General features: G+C 38.9%; 1 protein-coding gene across 1 annotated transcript in view; it reads left to right on the top strand.

Annotated features, from left to right (window-relative positions):
- Positions 1-780: 780 nt before the first annotated feature.
- The window catches only part of ADGRA1 (adhesion G protein-coupled receptor A1), a 549,068-nt gene continuing 526,769 nt past the window's right edge, over positions 781-23,079 (top strand). The window contains exon 1 of the mRNA XM_070752445.1: positions 781-1,222. Within this exon, the coding sequence (XP_070608546.1) occupies positions 996-1,222 (227 nt within the window). The 5' untranslated portion in view covers positions 781-995. The remainder of the gene's footprint in view (positions 1,223-23,079) is intronic.

Here is a 23,079-nt window from a genome sequence, read left to right as displayed (position 1 = left end):
ATGCAGGACGCCCTGCGTTTTCTTTCAACTCCTACTGTTCTATTGTCTTCTGTCATTGCTCTTTATCATTATTTATCTAATGTTTTATTTGTACAAATTACCATAATATAATTGTTTGACAAATACATAAATAAATACACAAACAAACCTTTCAGTGCAGATTGGGTGCTCTGGGGTGGAGCTCCATTTTCACTATCTCACTGCGTTCCTCTGCCCCCCGTTTCGCAGTAGCCGGGGGGGGGGGAGAGTAATTTCCGAACAGTCTTATTTAAGATTACTCCACAGAAACACCGGTGAAGGTGGCTCTCTTCACTCAACAGGGAAACTCACGCTGTTTTGGGGGTCGGGGTGAGACACCCTCCGGGGATTCTGTTTGCCGCCTCAACTGTGGGGACGGCGCACGGTTTCTTTTTAAATCCCGGGACGCGACTCGCGCGCTTGAGCCCGCCAGACTCGGGTGCGGGGGGAAAGGGAGCGAGGGGGGGCGTCTCTTTAGGGAGGACACTGGACACCCGGCCCTGGACTGAAATGGGACGAGGTCTCCTGCTCGAGCGGAGGGGGGCGCTATTTCTGATTCAGCGCGCGCCTGCCACCCCCTCCCGAGCGAAAAACACACTTGAGGAGAGGAAAAAAAAGAAAGAAAAATAATTCCTCCAACGGCCGAAAGGCGGGAGGCATTTTATCCGCGGCAGCGCGAAACCTCTCTCTCCTCACTCTCGCTCTCTCTCCGTGTGGTCCGCCCAGAGAAATTGGGCGGCGGGAAGCGGCCGTGCTGAGACCGGAGGGAGCGCCTCCCGCCCGTGGCCCACTGCGGAGGAGGAGGAGGAGGAGGAAGAGGCGTGAAGGCTGGACGGCGACCCTCTTTCCCTGCCAGAAGGCTGCTGGGCGCGCGCCGACTATGCCATGAGCGGTGCTGCCGCCGCCGCCTCTTACTCAGAGCCGCCAAAAACGCAGGAGGCTCGAGGCGCCCCGCCGCCGCCCCCTCCCTCCTCGCCATGCACGGGCTGTGCTACTCCCTCTGCTTGGTGGTGGCGGCCGCCGCGGTGGGGCTTTCCAAAGCCAACAGGAATTGCCCAGACCTGGTGGTTGACAGCTGTCTCTGCACCGCCGAGCGCTCCAAGGGACCCGGCCGGCAAACGCTCCGCATCAAAGTTGTCTGCAGCGGAGGCGACTTGGCGGAAACTTTGCACCCCTCGTTGCTGCCCAACCGCACTGTCTCCTTGTGAGTAAGAGAGGACGGGGTGTGTGTATGCGTGCGTGCATGCTTGTATGTATGTATGAATGTGCGCGTGTCAGGGGAAGCGCTTAATTCTGCCCGGAGACTCCGATCGAGTCCCTGGAAACGTTGCAGGACCGGGGGAGGCGCTTTGTGCATGCTCAGAAACCTCGTCTCCCGGTTTTTCGGGATCTCCGATGCAGCCCAAGTAGATTCCGGCTCTTGAAAAAAGGTGCGAGGGGAAGCCCTCGGGGTGGGATCTGATTTTCTGGAATCCGTGGATTAAGTTTTATCCGTTTCGGAGAAAAACCCAGTTTCAAAACGGAGACTGCAGACCTCTTAATGTTTACACCGCCTTTTGCGGGATTTGTTGGGAGTTGGTGGGGGGGATTATGGGCAGGAAATCCCTCTGTCAAGGACCTGGCTGCAGATCTCTGAACAGAGGAAAGGAGCAAATATACTGCTTTCTCAAACCGAGCAATGTACCGTGTATTGTTAAAGGAAATTAGGTCTTACTGGAAACGGAATGGGTTTGGGCAGAAGGAAGCGTTGAAAGAGTGATAGGATTCTTTTCCCTCCCAAAACTGTAAAGGCTACTTTAAGGATCCAGTTTAAAAGTTTGATTCCTCAAATGTTAACTTTCCAGTTGAGGAAAAACAAACTAATTATGGTGGGGATGCCTAACAGATATTTTGTGTATTCTTGGAAATCTACCCCCCCCCCCGCGCCGCTTTTTGGGGAACTTTTGCTGGCATTTTATTTGTTTTGAGGGGGAGTAATGTATACTGGGAAGTAAATTATACAATACTTTGCCCCGTGGTTTTCAAATAATATTCCCATGCTATGGTTTATATCAATTGAAATATCTTTATACTCGACTGAGAGTAATTTCAGACCAGAAAAATATAGCCACAGGTACACCGAATAGTAAAGGTTTGTCTGGATTTCAGAAATAAAATCTATTCTTCATACACTAGATGCCAAATTTAACTGTTCAGAGTTATAAAAATCTCCAATCCCTGCCTCCAATCTAATGCAATATTAAATATATATATTTTGAATTAGTTCTTGTTGCATACAGTAAAATTGATAGGTCTGCTTGTATGCAAATTTATTTAGATGTCATTGTTGAAACCAATAGGAATAATATGCAAATGACATTAAATGTGGACTGTAGATTAGCAAACTGATCTGATTAACAATAACAAATAGGTTTGAGTGTTTTAAAACACAAAGCAGTCTGGTTCATACTGTATAAACTTTCAGCCTGAGGTATAGTTTATTTAAAACAGTGTTGAATGTTTTTTTCCAGTTTTTTTCTCTAAATAATACACTCATCCAAGAAGTCCAGTGCTGCTAAGTGTAATTGTTGACAACTCTTGCTGTGAAAATTTCCAGTCTTTTCTGAACTTTATTCTTAAACTTGACACTTTTCATAGAGACAACTGAAAAAAAGAGAGTAATTTACAACATCTGTGGAGCTTGTGCTTGGAAAATACAGATGTGCTCTGTGTTCTGTTACTTAAATTTTTGGCTTGCACTATTCTTACTATTCTTCTGGGAATCTCTTTTTCATTAAGGTATAAATGTGCCAACTTCATTCTGAACAAATCTTTTCTGAAATAATCCAGCCAACATCATAAAACCTATGTAATTACTGGTGTAATTAATTTAAAGATACAGTGCTAAAATGGAAATGTGAGCATGAAATATATTTAGAAGACCTGATGTGTGTAAGATCATAGACATTACTTAGGAGCAAGTCCTATTCAACATACTGATCTTTCAGTAAATACTCATTGGACTGTATACAGTAGTCTGTTCCTCTCTTAGGAATTATTAAAGGCTGCTTCCACATGTTCTTGTGCTCTCCATCCTTATTCTGTGAAATTTGGGGATATTATGAATTCACACTACACAGATGTGAAATCTGTCTCCACTGCTGATCTCAATCCTTTTTCCTGCCTTTGTTAAATCACTTCCACCCAAGATAATTAGTGACAAAACCTAACAGACTTATACTATACCATGAGGCTGCCCTTGGATAGTGTTTTAATAAGCGGGGGGGGGGGCATATAAGTTTAATATACTTGTCTTGGACTGTTTATGAGAGGAAGGCAGTAATAAAGCACATGGCAGGAACAATAACAATGACCATGGTTAGATGCAAATAGTGAAAATTATATTCCTTATTATTCAAATATTATGGTTTCATTTTGGCAGATTGCTTGCATCATAGTTTTAAACAATGTTTTTTGGAAAGTAAAATACATTCATTTCACTTGTATTTAATGGGTTGGAATGTAGATTTAACCATATTATTAAATGTATACTCTTATATACACAGCCACTTAATGCAGAGTATTCTGACCAATTTAAACTGTTTCTCATAACTGTTTTATATTAATTGAACTGATGGAATAAATGAAGCCAATAATAATATACATTTGCAAAATTATAATCCTATTCATGGTACTATAATTATATAAACACAGTTTTTGAAAGATTGTTGGCATATGAAAAAGACCAAATCTGTACAGTAAAGAACAATGATTTTGTTTGGAAGGAAACCCATAGAGTGTTTATTTCCAGGTAAGTACAGAATTTCAGCTTAACGGTACATTTCAACCTCAAACCTTTAAAACTGTTTTCTATTCTGATCATTTACCTTGCAAGTAACCAGGTTAAAGGAATTTGCTCCTAGAATATTTTAAACAGTTGCACAAGGAAAATATTAAATAAACAAAATTAAAAGGAAACACTTTTTTTTCAGTAGATAAATAATTCAGCTGACAGATTGACTGAAAGTGTCAAATACTTGCTGCAAAGAATGAGGTTTTGGTAAATCAGATTACATAGTGTGACGTTTTTCCAGCTGCAGAAATTGGTGATAAAAAGTTTATGGCAGTCCTGGGAGAAAATATTTTTATGAAGATACTGGCTGTTTACTTCTGCTTTATTTTCCCTCAGAGAAGAGAATTCAATTCAATTCTTACAAACTTTTCACCTTACAAACCTCGTCCCAGAACCAATTAAGTTTGTAAAACGAGGTATCACTGTTTCCCATAGGAATCAATGGAAAAGCGATTAATGCGTGCAAGCCCAAAACTCACCCCTTTTGCCAGCCGAAGCGCCCGTTTTTGCGCTGCTGGGATTCCCCTGAGGCTCCCCTCCATGGGAAACCCCACCTCCAGACTTCCGTGTTTTTGTGATGCTGCAGGAGAATCCCAGCAGGGGATTCCCAGCAGCGCAAAAACGGGTGCTTTGCTGGCAACGGAAGTCCAGAGGTGGGGTTTCCAGCGAGGGGAGCCTCAGCGAAATTGCAGCATCACAAAAACATGGAAGTCCTCAAAACCCCGCCTCCGGACCTCCGTGTTTTTGTGATGCTGCGATTTCGCTGAGGCTCCCCTCGCTGGGAAACCCCACCTCCAGACTTCTGTTGCCAGCAAAGCGCCCGTTTTTGCGCTGCTGGGATTCCCCTGCAGCATCGCAAAAACAGGAAAGTCCGGAAGTGGGGTTTCCCATGGAAGGGACCCTCAGGGGAATCCCAGCAGTGCAAAAACGGGCGCTTCGCTGGCAACAGAAGTCTGGAGGCGGGCCAGCCCAGTGGCGGTGGCTTGGGTTTGTAAGGTGAAAATAGTTTGGAAGAAGAGGCAAAAAAATCTTAAACCCCGTGTTTGTATCTCGAAAAGTTTGTATGATGAGGGGTTTGTAAGACGAGGTATCACTGTACTTTCTACAACCTATAGTGAATTGACCCAGTTGGAATACTGGAAGAAAAATAACTTGTGTTTTAACTTTTGTTGAAATGGTAGTTGATACACACAATGTATAATTGTTGTTAGAGGATTTGTAAATTTAGGCTATTTTCTGGTGTTTGGGTGTCAAGAGAGAATTTCTCAACTTTGATTTGTACGAACAGATTTTAGCAATTGTACATTTTGGGATGGTCTAAGTGAGGTTCACATAAATTAATGAAGTGAACTGGCAGTTGAATCCAACTGAGACGATTAAGCAGCTGCTCTGCCTTCTTGATGTGTAAAAGGGAACTTTGTTTAAAATATTCTCCATGCATGCCATTCTGACTAATAATTCATGTTCCTTGGAATAAAAACTCTACAATTTCAGCTCTTTGGCTTTTAAAAAAAAACCATTTTGATTTATATTCAAAAAACAGTAGTGTACTGTATGAAATACTTCCCACTTCAGTGTTAGATTAATAGTATGTCACTAAATGATTAGAGGTAGACTTCATCTTACTTGCTACCAAATGAATCAAGATGATTGAGTAATCACCAAATATTGCAATAAAACACTGGTTATTTTTATCACTGGTAAAATAAATACCTGGTGTATTCTGAGTTTACTGACTAAGACAACCATAATTAGAAAAAATGATGGGTTCGTGCACTCACGTGTTTGTCTTGCGCACAGAAAAGGTTAGCCATCACTGCTATAGGCATAAGCTCTGCTGGTATCTTAATTGCTAAATATGTTGCATATTGTACATTTATTTTGATAAGCATTCAGAAAAACAAAGCAATGTTATACTGTATATACTAACTCCATTAATACAGCAACACTACCCTTGATTAATAGAGATTAACTATGATGACATAAAATCTCATTGATTTAATTTATAAATTTGCTCTGGTTTGCTAATTTGCTCAGTTTGAAGACAATGCTCTTATTTCAATAATTCTTTATTGATTTGCAGGATCAGGCTATATTACTTCATTCATGACAGCTGATTCCTATATTTTTTTTTCTGTAATGGTTCAAGGTTTGTGTTTAGAGCTATTGTAAAGTTTTAAAATGAAATCTGAATAAGTAATAAGCTTCTTGCCTAAGCCTAAAATCTGAGTGTTTTAAAACTACTTTGATTATATGGTATTTCTATTCTATACCATACTAGCATGCTACTATGGAATGGAAGGTTTGCCTATTTGCGGATGACTCTAAAGTATGTAATAGGGTTGATATTCCTGGAGGTGTCTGTAATATGGCAAATGATTTAGCTTTACTAGATAAGTGGTCAAAGCAATGGAAACTGCAGTTTAATGTTTCCAAATGTAAAATAATGCATTTGGGGAAAAGGAATTCTCAATCTGAGTATTGTGTTGGCAATTCTGTGTTAGCAAAAACTTCAGAAGAGAAGGATTGGTGTGGTCAGGTGGTAGGGAAAGCAAGTAGAATGCTTGGCTGCATAGCTGGAGGTATAACAAGCAGGAAGAGGGAGATTGTGATCCTGCTGGATAGAGGGCTGGTGAGACCACATTTGTAATATTATGTTCAGTTCTGGAGACCTCACCTACAAAAAGATATTGATAAAATTGAACGGGTCCAAAGACGGGCTACAAAAATGGTGGAATGTCTTAAGCATAAAACTTATCAGCTTTATGATTGACTTAATGAACTCAATCTGTATAGTCTGGAGGACAGAAGGGGAAGGAGGAGCATGATCGAAACATTTAAATATGTTAAAGGATTAAATAAGGTTCAGAAGGGAAGTGTTTTTAATAGGAAAGTGAACACAAGAACAAAGGGCACAATCTGAGGTTAGTTGGGGGGAAAATCAGAAGCAACCTGAGAAAATATTATTTTACTGAAAGAGTAGTAGATGCTTGGAACAAACTTCCAGCAGACGTGATTGGTAAATCCATAGTAACTGAATTTAAACATAGTTGGGATAAACATACTATATCCATCCTAAGATAAAATACAGGAAATAGTATAAGGGCAGATTAGATGGACCATGAGGTCTTTTTCTGCCATCACTCTTCTGTTTCTATCACACATTTGTTGATTTGTTGATGGTGAAAGTAATTGTAATGTGATAAAATGCACATCGGTATGATTTTTATGATAATGTACCATATGTAAGTGGCTCTGAATAAAAAAATTCAAAAGAATTCCACATTCTATAACTTTATATTCTATAAATGTTTATTAGTACTATAATTTGTTTCCATTTGGGCTGTAACTTTTTCTACCCTAAATTTATTTACAATAATTTATTTATTTTGCAATAATTTATTTTTTCTTTTGCTGTAATACAATATATATTTGCTTTACATCTGTAAAGCATTTAGTCTTGGAATTTATTGTCATTGAGTTGATACATTTCATCATGCAAGATAGTTTGTTAATTTACTTCTCAAATTGGTATAATTTTTTTTACTGTTCTTTTCACCTTCACTCAGTTTTATGGCCACTGTCATGAAAGTTCAAAAAATTATTCTTCTAAATATATTGTATATACATTTGGAAACAGTATGTTAGCTTAAGATAGTTATTCTTTCTTTCTTTTTCACTGTCATGCTGCAAGCTGATATTGCTGTGTCTTAGTTTGAGTTAGTTCAGGGCTTTTTATGAGGATATACAAATACATACACGCATGCACGCACACAGTGCCTGCAAAGCAAGTTACAGATCTTTTTCTCTGATGGAGCTTTTTCTTGACAAATTTTAAATACTGTAATGGCTTTTAGTTATCTCCAAATCATACTTTATAAAAGATATAATTAAAAACAGGAGGAAGCCTATACACAGAAGATTATGCAGGATAAATTTATTTTTTCCTTGTGGCAATGAAATATCAGTATTAGCCATGCTTTAGCAATACATCTTTTTAAATTTCATTTTTTCCCCCCTGTTGGTGTATGCCTTTTCAATTAAAAAAAAAAGCAGACGCAAAAACAAACAAAGAACCTAACAGGATGTTTAATTCATAATAGCATCACTCATTCCTCCTTTACATACGAAAATGACTCAGCATTAGAATACTAGTGATTTAGAAAGTGAGTTTGAACATCCATCTATTGTTTCCTTCCCTGGAAATACTAATCTATATTTCTGATCATTGTTATTACATATATCCCTTGCAAGTGATCCTTAGAATTCTCTGAAGTATAGATAGTCTTTGACATATAACAGTCATTTATATGTCTACTGAGAGGGGCGGCATACAAATCCAATAAATAAATAAAATAAATAAAAAATAAATAAAATTTAGTGACCATTAAAAATTACAGTGGCACTCATGACAGTTGCTGCAACCCCATAGATATGTGATCAAAATTCAGAAACTTGGTAATTGATTCATATTTATGATAGTTGCAATGTCCGAGTTTCAAATGATCACCTTTTGTGACTTTCTGCCAAACAAAGTCAATGGGGAAGCCAGGTTCACTTAATAACTGCATCATTAACTTAAGAACAGTGATTTACTTTGAGAACTTTGGCAAGAAAGGTCATAAAATTAGTCAAACGTCACTTACCAAATGTCTTACTTAGCAATAGAATCTTGGGCTCAATTATGAGTTGATTATAATCAATATAATAATCTTAGGAATTTCCTAGAGCAGTGATGTCGAACCTTTTTTGGTTCGTGTACAAAAAGTGTGCGTGTGCATGTGCTATCACCCACACCCACACCCATTCCCTTCCCCCCATGCAAGCGCAGACTCCCACTCTGCCCTTGTGCATCTGCACAATTCCCCTCCCCATTTCCATGCATACGCACAGTCTCCCAATGAAGCCTGGGACGGTAAAAAATGGCCAAACAGGCAAAATTGAAATTTGGAAAAACAGACTTCCAATTTGCCCATTGTACTTCTTTTCGCACTCCAGGGCTTCAGGGAGGTTTCCCTGAAACCTCCAGAGTGTGAAATGGCCTTCCCCAAGGCCAAGAATTAGCTGGCTAGTGCGCGCATATGTTCTCCATCATGGTCCTAGGGCAGTGATGGTGAACCTATGGCACGGGTGCCACAGGTGGCACGCAGAGCCATATCTGCTGGCACATGAGCTGTTGCCCTAGCTCAGTTCCAACATGCATGTGTGTGCCTGCTAGCTGATTTTTGGTTTGCATAAAGACTCTGGGAGGGCATTTTTGGCTTCCAGGGAGCCTCTGGGAGAATGGGGGAGGGCATTTGTACCCTCCCCCAGCTCCAAGGAAGCCTCTGGAGCCTGGGGAGGGTGAAACACAAGCCTATTGGGCCCTCCAGAAGCTGGGAAACAGGCTATTTCCGGCCTCCAGTGGGCTTCCAGGAGGCAAGGGAACCTGTTTTTGTCCTCCCCAGGCATTGAATTGTGGGTGTGGGCACTCAGGCATGTGCAATAGCGCACACCTATGCTCTTTCGGCATTCGAGGAAAAAAAGGTTCATCGTTGTTGTGATTCAGCCTGAGGCTCCTCAGGGAACGGCTGGAACTCTGCCGGCTCCATGCTCAGAGGGGGAGGACGAGGAACAGGAGGAGGAGGAGGACCAGGCAGACGGGGAAGAGGAATGTCAGGACGAGGAGGAGGGAGAACAGCCTGAGACCCCCGGGGGGGGAGCTGTCCCCAGCGAGTAGCCTGGAGTCCTTAGATGAGAACGCACAAGCCATCATAGATATGAGGCAGAGAAGGGCAGCACAATGAAGGGGACAATTAGCCAGGTATTTTCATCCCTAATAGGCAACAGCTGGGTTTGGGTGTGGTTCTCCTCAGAAAGGTTGAAAAGGCAGGCCCACCCTTCCTGTATTGTGGAGAGTTATCTTTTGGGAGTCCTGTGACCTTGCTTCGATCCTTGGCGTCTCTGATTCTGGCTTGTGGCCTCGAAGGCTGAAAACTTGGGGGAGGCGTGGGTTTTATTATCTACAGTGGTGTGTGTGCCAGCAAGAAGCCTGTTGTATTGTCTGGCCGTCGTGACACTTCTGTGAAGCTTCATAGCATTCCAGTTTGTAAGAACAGTTTTTGTTATCTGTGTTTGTTTTCAAAGATATAAAATGACTTTGCTTTTTACCAGCGTGTCTGGCTACTCTTTTTAGTTGGTGTTGACGTCTGGGGGAACCCAGACAGAACAATCGTCACTGTCCTAGGGCAAGATTTTCCAATCTTGGCAACTTGAAGCCTGGTGGACGTCAACTCACAGAATTCCCCAGCCAGGAATTCTGGGAGTTCAAGTCCTCCAGGCTTAAAGTTGCCAAGGTTGAGAGCCCTGTCCTAGAGAACCTTTATTTTACTTTTGTCAGATTTTGTCTTCTTGCTTTTTCTGACTCTTGAAATCGACTCCTGTGTTTCCTTATTTCCTTTGAAAATAAGAGGTTCAGGCCACTCTATGCTTTAACCAAAATTCTTTTGTCTGATCATTTGTATTGAGATCATTTAAATATCTAATTCTAAACTCTTTTCTTCACTTACTTTTATTTATTTATTTATTTGTTTGTTTGTTTGTCGTACAAATATAGTATTGTAGTATGTTTAACATAATATAAGTATAAAGTAGAGATAGAAAAGATAAAAAGACATTAGGACAGGGACGGTAGGCAAAGAGAATTTCCTTTTCCTCAGCATGTAGATGGAAAAGGTCAGAGGCACAGGCTTTCTATTGAAGCATGCTATTTCCTAATAAACTTTATTTGTCTTTTTGGACCTAAGAGTCTGTCTTTAGTTAACAAGCTTGGATTTGTTCATCAAGTATGGGTGAATATGGATATATCGAAATGCAACATTTCAAAATAGGAGGAGGAAAGAGTGTTATGTATGTTTTCTGCCTTGAGTTATTTATAAAAGTAATAAAGGCAGGGGGGGGGGGAAATCAAATGAATAAAAAAATAAATAAATTAATACAAAATTCCCTATAAATTTGAATATAATATGAAGATGTGCTGGATATTGTTTTGTACTGATATTATATTATTAGGAGTTGATCCATTCTTAGATAATAAAATAATGGATAAATATCCTTGATCACCTAATCCATTTCATTTAAACTAAAATGAAATGGAATTAGTGATCAAGGACATTGATAGATATTTTTATTATTGTATGCACAAAGATGGAAGAATAATGAAATACCCACAAAAGTAGATTAGATTATAACATTGATGGAGCTTGTGGAAATGACTAAATTGAAGACTTTGGTCAGGGAAAAATGATAAAGACCTTTTAAAAAGATTGAAAGCTTTATATGGACTTTTTATTGAAAGAAGAAAAGACTAAATTGATGATTTATGGATTTGGGGGTTAAAAAGGATTACGGAGGGAGGGATAAAAGATGGCAATTACTCAATTGAGACAAGGGAAGAAATCACAATTCTTTGATTATTTTTTATTGTTTCCTATTTTTAATTTTTCTTTTAATTTCTTTCCTTCTTATCATTGTTTTCTTCGGTTGTATTCTAAAATTCAAATAAAATATTTTTAAAGGACATTTATCAATATTTATGACCTTTGCACTTTCTTACTGGGTGAATGCCTTCTAAAAAAATTAAATAATAATCATTTAAAACTTATGCAGTGTAAGAGGGTCTTTTAAGAGGGTCTATTTAATGGCTGAAAATCCTTAACATTTACTGAAGTGCTGGGCTCCTTGTATAAAGGCTTCTTTTGTGGTGTTTCAGCAGGTGGCAGCACCTGGTTAAATTTATCTGGCCTTTAAAGCTAAGCATGGCTTGGTACCTGGATGGGAGGGTATCAAAATATCAGGGCTATAAGCAACCCTGAGAAGTTTTAAAGTAATCGTTGGAGCAAGAATTATGATCCATTTGTATATCATTGTCAAGGAAAATGGAACTTGGTTTGACTACATTTATATATACAGTATAGTGTATATTTCCTGGATGACTAATGAATCATGCTGCAATGATGAGAGTGGTTATAAATTCTATTTTTATCCCTTTTTCCTCAGTTGCTATTATTCAGTATTTAATATACAGAGTTATATCAAAAGAATGAACTGATTTTATGACACATTACTTCAATTCTCAAGCATTGTCATGTAATGAGTCAGTGGCCATTTGAAAGTGGAGTTATCTAAGTTTTGAATGGCTGCTATAGGGGCGATGTAGTTGCATCCTTTTCTGGCAACATTCAGTTGTTTGCTTACCCTCAGAATGGCGAGTCCTCTGGAAAAGGCGTTTGGTGTTGAGGGGGACAAAACCTTGCCTTTTGTGCTTGCCCTGTGAGATCCCCAAACCTAACCGTGTGTGATTTCCTTGAGAGGCCCCACAGAGGCTTCTCCACGCCTTTTCCGGCCCTTTTTACTCCCAGGAGATTCCTACAGAGGCCGCACGGAGGCTTCTCCCTGCCTTTTCAGGTGACAGTTTCAGAGGCTCAGAAAATGGTTCTTGACAAGAGGCAAAAAAATCTTGAACATCCAGTTCTTATCTAGAAAAGTTTGTAAGTAGAGGCATTCTTAGGTAGAGGTACCACTATGCTTGACTTGGTTGGAGTTTTGTATTATTTTTCCTTAATAAAATATTGTGTCATGAAATTGGTTCATTCTTTTTCAATAACCCCGTATAAATATTAATACTTTATACTTTTTTTACTGTATTGTAGTCTTCAGCATCCTTCTCTAAATTTGGGCAATATTATCCTGCTGCATTTGCAGAACAAAAGGTTGGTTTGTCTGAATTTCTTTCTTCACTTTCTTTTATGAACACATATTTGTTTATCATAGTTTGTATTCTCAGTATTTTGGCCACATTCAGTGCTCTTAAATTTATTGCTTCAATAAATTTGAAGCAATAATTCTGTTTATTTGTATTACATGTGGATACTTAGAATTTCCTTGAAATGTCTGACCCTCCTGACTTCCAGTTCTGGTTTTTAAATGGGCTGATATACTGAAGCTTCTTATCTTGAGACATCTTGTATCTTTCCTTACTTAATCAGGATATGTCTTACATTAATGGTTAGACTGCAGGTCTGTTCTTAGTAAGCATGCTGTTTATGAAACAGTTGTGTCTGCCTTAGTTTTGCTGAGTCTCTGTAGCTGAAATGATCAACTGCTGTGGCAATTTGGGATGGGAAATAAAGGGAAAGGGTTGCTGACCCTTCAGTTCCTTCGCCTATTCAGTAATGGGCAGCCAAAATGTTTACTGCCACACTGTGGGGGAGGCTTATTCTCTAGGTGTGGCTTAATGGTTATGTGACTGGGTAGGAGTGGCTTGCCAGCCATGTGACCAGGAGGGAGGAGTGGCTTGAACGATCATAATCATTCAAGTGAACTGTTAAGTCCTCGCTTTACAACCTTACCAGTATTGCTCGCTGGGGTGACAATTTGCTTCGCATTTCCCGCTCTCTCCTTCCTGGGTCGCTCCCCCCTCCTCAGGCTGGGTAGCTAGGCCAACGGGTACTGCCAGAAGCATAAATGCTGCCAGTGCCGCTTCCACCCACGCCTTCTGCTTGCACCTTAGGCAAGAGGTGGCCACGTGAGGCTGGAGGGGAGCTGGGCAGGAGAGTGGGAAGCTTGGCCAAAGCCAGTAGGAAGGAAAGAGGAAAAAAGCAAGGAGTGCTTGCAGGGGAAAAAAGGAGAGCTGAGCCAAGACCAGTAATCCAGGAAGTGACAGCCGCCAATCAGCTGGAGCTGCACACGCATCTTTATTTTCGCCGGTGGAACTGCATTCCACCCCATCCTGCCTGCTGCCCACCCCTGGGCCTATTCCATAAAAGGGCCACAGGAAGTATAGCATATTTCTAAACATGCATTCAAACAATGTAAAGCAAGGATTCTCTCCTTCCCAGGAAATATATTTATGGTGAAAAGGCAACTCAGCCTTTATATACGTGCATATGAGATTCAGTGAAATATACTCCTGTATTGTGGCTATAGTTCAGTTGGCTCCACTTTCCATGGCCTAACAATTTTACTTATTCAGACTGGAACAATAAAAAATAACTATTTCTAATAATGTTTCTTATAGCTATGAAATCTGGAGTAGTTTGCCAAACCTACTTTGTGGCACATTAAAAACAAAATAATGTTCAAACATCTAATACAAGTATTTATTTATTGGATAATAATTTGTATTTATTGGTCATAGAGTATAGGTTTCATATGCACTTACTTTTGGTTGTATTCGTTCCCGTGTTATTCCCAGGTCATGTAACAGCAGTGTTAAAACAACCCCCAAATGAGAAAATTAATTAAAAATCAGTAAGGCCAGTAATATCAGAACTAACTATAGGTAGTTTTTATAACTATAATCATGACAGGTAACTTATTTATTAAGTGATGTGGTTGCTACGTGAAACCACAAATGTATTTATAATCTTACTTATAACTGCAAGAATTGCACACAAAATTACTTTTTCTTCACCAACTCTAAATGTTTACTGAATTGAATAATTACGTAAGAACTATCTTTATAGATCCAAGCACATTTGTTATAGTGGACACTAGATTTATTCACCAATAAAGAAAGTCGTAGCTTGTAGTAGACAGGTAGTACTCCACAATTTGAATTACTCATCTTTTAAACCAGAAGAGCTGTAACATGCACTGTACAGGTAGTCCTTGACTTACAACAGTTCATTTAATGACTGTTCAAAGTTGCAACGGCACTGCAAAAAGTGACTTATGACTGTTTTTCATAGTTATGACCTTTGCAGCATCTTATGCTCATGTGATCAAACTTCAGACACTAAGCAACTGATTCATATTTATGAATGTTGCTATGTCCCAAGATCTTGTGATCCCCTTTTGATGCCTTCTGATAGGCAAAGTAAATGGAGAAGGCAGATTCACTTAACAACTGGGTTATTAACTTATTAACTGCAGTGATTCACTTAACAACAGAGGCAAGAAAGGTTGTAAAATGGTGCATTGAAGTAAAAGTGTCAGTGAATCCGGCTCAGTGGGAACAAAACACAAATTGAATATATACTGTTTCTGAAGTTAGATGTACATCAAATGAGTTGTGATGTAGCAGACTTCAATAGACATATTTATAATAACATCTAACTGAGCTCTCCTATTTAATCTAGTTTTTAATATTTTGATTAGAAGCATGCCCTTTCTAGACTCAGTTTACTGCTTTTTGAAAATAATATCTGTGGTACAAGTATTGCCTGTGGTACTATAATTGCAACCTGATCTCTGCATTAGATTATTTGTTTATCTGGGTAAGTATAAAGCAGAATCATGGATGTAGACCTTTTAATAACAAGACTGATATGTAGGAAACATGTTAAAAGGATCTACTCATTGTACTTGTACCCTTATTTGAAGGATCATTAGTGCACATTATAGGGACGCATCAGTTTTTCTACAACTTTCCTAGTTCCCTGTTTCAGAATATTGTTTATTATAGGCATAGGCTTACTATTTTAGTGTTTTTAGTAAAGAAAGAGATATGTGATCTAAAGTTCTTCATGGGATGAGAAGAGAGAGAAAAAGAGGAATACTGAATTTTACGGTTCAGCATAGAGTGAATAATGGGTATTATTTTACCCTAGATACCAGAACTAATGCTCGTGTTAGAAGTATTCTTCAGTAACCTGCAAAGCCAAGAAACTTAAAAACTTTGTACTTACTGCATGCATGGTGGGGAATGATATGAAAGGTATAATTTGAATATAGTGGAATTTATTTGTTTATTTATTTGTTTATTTATTATCCCACCTTTATTTTGTTACAAATAAGTTAAGGCAGTAAACATGCCCAGCACGCATTTTTCTTCACACAAACCTATGAAGTGAGTTGGGCTGAGAGAGAGAATGAATGTCCCAAAGTCACCCAGTTGGCTTTCATGGCTTCTTGGTCTCTTGTCTTGCACCTTAACCACTAGGCCAAACTAGCTTTAATGATTTTATATAATTATAAGATCTTCTGTCCTATGGACTAGAATGAATAGCCGCATTGGTGGCAAACAGGAACGGAGAGTTGGAAGCAACTACCGGTATGTCTAGCATTGTAATCAGGAAGACTGGTGTATGTGGTGATTTACGGATATTGTTGGATAAATAAATAAAAGTGGAAGCTGCTCTCATTCAAGAGGGTGAAGAAATGATTGTATGGTGAAAAGTGTTTTGCAATTTGTAAAAAGTGTGAACACTTAAACAAAAGAAATTTAAAACATCTGCTTTTCCTATGTGTGCTAAATAACAGCTATAGAGTATTAGAGAAACAATGTCAACATCAGGTTTGATTTGTCTGCAGCATTCTGAATTACACAGCTGAGCAGAATACTAATTTAGAGTACTGACAACAATATTTTAAGTCACAGGACACACTGGAAAAAATTGGAAACAATTTGAAACACCTGGCCCACTCATCTGACAATGTGTAAACTATTTACTGGTATGAAACTATTTCAGAGCAAGCTTTGCTGCCAAAATTCAGTAGCAGAGATAGCATTTTGGACTGCAGACAATTATAGGATCTGTTGATTCTGGAATACAGTACTTTTCTTTTTGCTTCTGCCACACCAAAATGTTTCCAGAATCTATCTCTTCTGATTTCCTTTACATTTCATGTAAGATTGTTAATATACAAACTTGTATAAAGATTTTTATATGAATTTTCTTAATGACTATGCTCTTTGAAAACATTTTACCAGAGAAAATTGAATTCTTAATGCATACATTTTTATTCATAGTGTGCAAATGTAAGTATACATTTGTATTTGCAAACCACCTGTTAAAACTGCACTTCAGATTCTGAGCCATAATAAGAAGGCTGAAATACAAAGAGTTAATAATTTAAAAGCTTCTAGGCCTTTTGGCAAAGATCAAATGTAGCATCAAGCCAACTTAAAAACAAATCCAGAATCATCATCTAACCATGTAGCTTCCAACTATATATAAAATGGCTGAGAAAGAAAGTAATATTTGGCAGGTCATCACATTTTTGTTACAAAGATCTTGACAGATTGGAATGTTTTACAATGCTTAAGACATTTTTTTTGGGGGGGGGGGGGTTGTCTTATTTATTTTACTTTTAGACTCTCTTGGTTTTTCTCCATCCCCTGCTTTTTGTAACATCTCAGCTGATGATAATATCCCCAAAACCTGACAAACTTGCATAGTCTTTTATGCTGCATTAATTAATTAATTGAATTTATTTTCTGCCCACTTGTAGTAAACAACTCTGGGTGGCTTCCAGAATTAAAAACCTAGCAAACAAATATCTCTAAAAGAGTAAACATAAAAATCCTAATCAAGATTTAATTAAAGGATGGGAAGAGGGGGAGACATGGGATGTAGATGTTTCCCCATTAGGGCTCCAAGCTATCTGGCAGAACCAAGCCTTCAGATTCCTGTGAAAGGACAGAAGGGAGCCCCTCTCAAGGGGGTTGTGGGGTGGTGTTGATGTTAAAATCACCCAAAGTGCAGGAGCCACAGCAGAAGAGGCCCTTCTCCTGGATCTTGCAAGCTGGAATTCCTTGACTAATGGAGCTCATACCATGCCTCCTCTACTGCTATAAATGGGGGTGAGCCAATCCTACAGGGCAGTGATGGTGAACCTATGGCATGGATGCCACAGGGGGCATGCGGAGCCATATCTGCTGGCATGTGAGCCATTGCCCTAGCTCAGCTCCACCGTACATGTGTGTGCCAGCTACCTGATTTTCTGTTTGCACAGAGACTCTGGGAGGGCATTTTTGGCTTCCAGGGAGCCTATGGGGGGATGTGGGAGGGCATTTTTACCCTCCTCGGGCTGTAGGGAAGCCTTTGGAGACTGGGGAAGGTGAAACACAAGCCTACTGGCCCCACCAGAAGTTGGGAAACAGGACATTTCCGGCCTGTAGAGGGCCTTCGGGGGGGGGAGCTGTTTTCGCCCTACACGGGCATTGATTTATTGGTGTGGGCACTCGTGCGTGTGCGATAGCACACGTGCATTCTCGTTCAGCCCCCCGGGGGAAAAAAGATTCGCCATCACTGCTATAGGGAGGCAGTTCCTCAGGACCTATGACTTGCAGGTGATCCTAATAGCTCATAAAGTCATTATGAAACTGTGAACTTCAGGTTTTTAAAAACTCCTTTTAATGCAATTTTAATTAATACTAAAATTGATTCAAGAGAAACTTACCTTAAAACATTGTTATATTAAATAACATTTGACTAAATAAATCTAAAAATTAGCACATGAGGAAATAAAACCAAATCTGAGAATGATAATGTTCATATCATGATAAATGGAACCTCTGTAAACCTCATGAGTAGATCCTACTCATCCATTGCTTCCATTTCTGAGGGCAAAGATAGCACATAATTTTATTTATTTATTATTTATTTATTAGATTTCTAATGGATTCGAAGAGAAAACAATCACAAACCTAATCAAAAAAGAGACACCCCCCAAAAAACAAGATCAAGAACAGGACAATGGTACCACCATCCTCCCTTACATCAAGGGCACCACAGACAAAATTAGTAAAATTCTGCACAAACATAACATCAAAACTTCATTTTGCACCAACCAAAAAATATCTAATATCCTAAGGAGCCCCAAAGATAAAATCCAATTGGAATACCAAGGAATCTATGAAATCCCTTGCAAAACATGTGCAGCCACATACATTGGACAAACCAACCGAAGAGTGAGCCAACGCATTGCAGAACATGTGAATGCAGTTAAAAAAGAAGAAAAGACTTCCTCCCTTGTCCAGCACATTAAAAAAACAGGGCACGAAATTGACTTTGAAAAAACTAAATTACTTCACAAAACAGAGAATTTATATAGAAGAATTGCTCTAGAAGCCATAGAAATTGAGAGGAGCCCCCTTTGCATAAATAAAAGAGATGACACGTCCCGCCTACCAGAAATTTGGAAACCAGCCTTAAACAAAAAAAACACTTCATAAAAATCACCATGTCAATCCTTCTAATAATTATGAATTTGGAATTTTGAAATTTGGAAACCAGCCTTAAACAAAAAACACTTCATAAAAATCACCATGTCAATCCTTCTAATAATTATGATTACACCAACCAATCAGATCACTGAAACATAATCACCCAATCTATTTGCTACATTCAAACCAAATCTCCATCCCCACACTATATACTAGGAAGAAATGACAGTTGCAAACATTCCATTTTACAACAGCACGAAGCTTGGAAACTTCAGCCTGATGATGGTGAATGTGATTTCACCGAAACGTCGCATAAACATGCAAAATATTACACAGGGCAAAACCCGAACTCAGAACAATGTACATACATATACCCGTGAAAATTTACGAATATATATATATATATATATATATATATATATATATATATATATATATACACACACACACACACACACACACACACACACACACACACACATACATATACATATACATACACACACACACATACACATAATACTTTCCTATCTTTCTATCAGAAAAGTATGCTAGTGTAACGTGTATTGTCCTAATTACCAATCCTCTCCCCATTCTTCTCCTCCTGCTGCAGCCCAGAAATGAAGAAAAATTAGCTGCTGGCTTTAAGTTCTCACTTTGTGGAAGTGAATGAAATATCTCAAAGCAGACATAATAACTCGTCCCGAAGTTTCTTGTTCAAGAGGCAACAGGACTTGAAGGCATGCAGCCCTCCTTCAGTGGGTCAACCTCTAGGGAGGCACAGCATGCCATGATTGCCACATCAGAATGAAGCGACAGAGAAAGTTTTCTCTATGAGACGACCTCTGTTAAATCAGGATCGCTCCTTTTATTGTATTTCACTCTTCTGACATGTGGTACAGAATAACCAATTCGCGAACGCCACATACATTAAGCCATCCTCCAATTACTATTCACTCTTGCACCATATAAGGCAAGCTTCTCATGACTTCCCTATAGATAATTAACGGAAGCTCCATTCTTTGCCTTTTTCCTGGAAAGGAATGAGAGTGAGGCATATATTTCCTTATATAGAAGTTAGCTATAGGTTTTCTTCATATTGCATACCAAGTTAATTGCTTTCACCCATGGTCATGGATTCTGCAGGATGCTTACTCAGCCTGGACTTTGCTGCCTTTCCATAGAGGAAGAATTAAGGTTTTATACAGCACCCATTTGGGCTAAAAACATCACTCTCCAGTAATATTTTATTCCCAAATTTCAGTGCCCATAAGCCTATGATTACAAAAAGGACTTTCTTGTTTTTCTTTGCTGCTTCTTATTCAAGCAACATCTTGGATAAAGAAAAGCTGATGAAGCTTCTTGGATGAGAAACAAAATATCTTCAAAGAAAAACAAGAAACTCCAGTTGTCTTTTAAACAATCACTTTTGGAACAACCATCACCCAGATGACTGAGAATCTCCAAAGACTTTTAGCTATACATTTCTTCCTTTCTGTGGGCCAAACCAAATGACTTTTTGGTGGAATGGGATGTGCCAGCCATGTTTCCTTCAAGTATGTTGTAATCTGAAAGAGCATTTCTTCTCTGAAAGGCTCAGCGCCAGTATGAGTATTTACCTGGGAATTAAATGATACAAGGGTCAATGGGCTCTCAAAAGATTTATTTTGCATTACCATTCAGTGGGTCTTGCAGTTTGGTACATACATACTTTTTTGGGAATGAACTTGTTGAAAGTAGTGTGGCAGCTTGCAATCTATAATGAGCCATAATGCTGTCTCCCCCAAGACTTAGATTCACTAGTTCTTTTCTGAAATCATTTGATGTTTAACTAGTCCCACAGAAAAGAAACTTGGGAAGAAAGTTCCATTTTAATCACATCACTCCACCATTGCCAACAATTGCAGCACTTCATTCCATTTTCTTTCCTGGAATTGTTCAATTCTTTGCAAACTCATTCTTTTGGAATCTTGGCCCCAAAGTGCTTGTGACATGGAGTAAAGGGAATGCACAGCATAGAATTAGTCTTTTCAAAGTGGTAGAAAGTAGTTTTGGCCAAGTGTAGATACATTTCTGGTGTATACTGGGCTTTTAAACAGGTAGCCCTGGGATTTTTTAAAATTCTGTTTTACAAGTGCAATAAGACTATGTTTATACAAAGTCCGTGTAAGATCTGAAAATCATTATGAAATGTGGCAGGCAGGCATTATATCTACCATGGTAGATAACAAGCAATGCAATGATTTTTAATCCACTGTAATTATGAAGAAAAATGTTTGATAAGTATTTCTTCCTTTTAATAGTATTTTAGGGAGGCTTAAGGAGCTGTTCACATATTTACTGACAATTCAATACTTTAACATTAGTTAATTTGGTGTAGTAAAATAGGATCAATTTCAACATTTTCTAAAAAAATAACAACTCATGCTTCAATTCCTTCTGAATTCTAGCTACAAAATCTGGGGCTAAAACTCATAGTCCCCCAGTTTCTAGTCTAGAAGCTGTTTTAACTGCTACATCAAAGTGGTTTCTGCCCCCTTTTACTTTATATTAATTTACTTTCTAGTATCATTTGTTTTTTAAAAAAACTTGTAGGAAAATTTCATAGCATCTGACTTTCAATAAAGTTATTCAAACAACTTTGTTCATATTAATTTGAGTTATTTCTATAACCTGTGCTCTTTGTATAAAGATGACATGTTTTCTTTGCTTACATATTACTCTAGGAAGTTTAGTTCTCCATTTTTAGATGGCTGGGTTTTAAAAATTCTGTCATCTACTTCAGATTCAGGGTAATCACTAAACATGACAGTAAGATAAGAAACATATATCCTGAGGATGCCCGAAGGCATTTTGATTTAAGTGAAGCCACAGCTTGAAAATTGCTTCCTGGCCTTAGCACTACAAGCAATAACCAGACACAATTCTCTAACTATTTATTCTTCCTGAAATGTATGAAAAATTCTATTGATTTAATTTAAATACAGCACATACTGATTAAAATGCAGTTTCAAAGGGGAAAAAATGTATATTGCTTTCCAGTACTAAAAAAAATCATTTTAAACAAAATTTGAGATATTAATAGGCACACTTTTAAGAAGAAAGAAATGAAAGAGAAAACAGCTTAATTTTCTTTAAAATAGAATTTTTCTGAAAAGGGGTTAACAAGTGAACATCAAGGCTTTACTATTTCTAATGCTGCTATTATTTAATACTGAAATACTAAATGGAAAATCAATATATATATTTTTTAAATCAGTATCTATTATGGTTTAACCTGATTTATGATACTGTATAGTTATATATTTTTCTATCCAGATGATCCAAGATGGGAAAGCCTTTAAAAATATTTTCAGTAGCTCATAACATAAAGATTTTGTTAATCTGTCAATCTTTCAATCATAATATAGCAAACATATTTATTATTTTCCACGACTATTTAGATCAATATGAATTTGAGTTAGAAAGCAGTGACTCCAGGTCCAAAATAGGGCCGCAACTGGTGCACCAGGTGAACCTGGGCAAACGCCCCCCTCGCCACAGCTGAAAGATGGTTTTCTAATGTTAGCTTTGGATCGAGGAGGACGCCCAAGTTGCAAACCCTTTCTGAGGGAGTCAATAATTGCCCTCCCCCCCCTGGGTGATGGATGGACAGATGGGATTGTCTTTGGGAGGCAAAACCCACAGCCACTCCATCTTATCAGGGTTGAGTTTGAGTCTGTTGACACCCATCCAGACCCCAACAGCGTCCAGCACTGGCACATCACTTCCACTGCTTTGCTGACTGGACTTGGGGTGGAGATGTAAAGCTGGGTATCATCAGCGTACTGATGATACCTCACCCCATGCCCTTGGATGATCTCACCCAGTGGTTTCATGTAGATATTAAATAGCAGGGGGGAGAGGACCGACCCCTGAGGCACCCCACAAGGGAGCAACCTAGAGGTCGACCTCTGACCCCCCACTAACACCGACTGCGACTGACTGGAGAGATATGAGGAGAACCACTGAAGAACAGTGCCTCCCACTCCCAACCCCTCCAGCCGGCGCAGAAGGATACCATGGTTGATGGTATTGAAAGCCGCTGAGAGGTCAAGAAGCACCAGGACAGAGGATAAACCTCTGTCCCGGGCCCGCCAGAGATCATCCATCAACGCGACCAAAGCAGTTTCTGTGCTATAGCCGGGCCTGAATCCTGACTGCTGAGGGGCTAGATAATATGTAATAATAAGCCTCCCAGAGCTACCTTATGATATGATGGTAGGTCAATACCTTTTATAAATAATAATAACGAATA

This window comes from Erythrolamprus reginae, chromosome 5, assembly GCF_031021105.1.
Source record: "Erythrolamprus reginae isolate rEryReg1 chromosome 5, rEryReg1.hap1, whole genome shotgun sequence".
NCBI lineage: Eukaryota > Metazoa > Chordata > Lepidosauria > Squamata > Dipsadidae > Erythrolamprus > Erythrolamprus reginae.
This window is presented reverse-complemented; position numbering and strand designations above follow the sequence as displayed.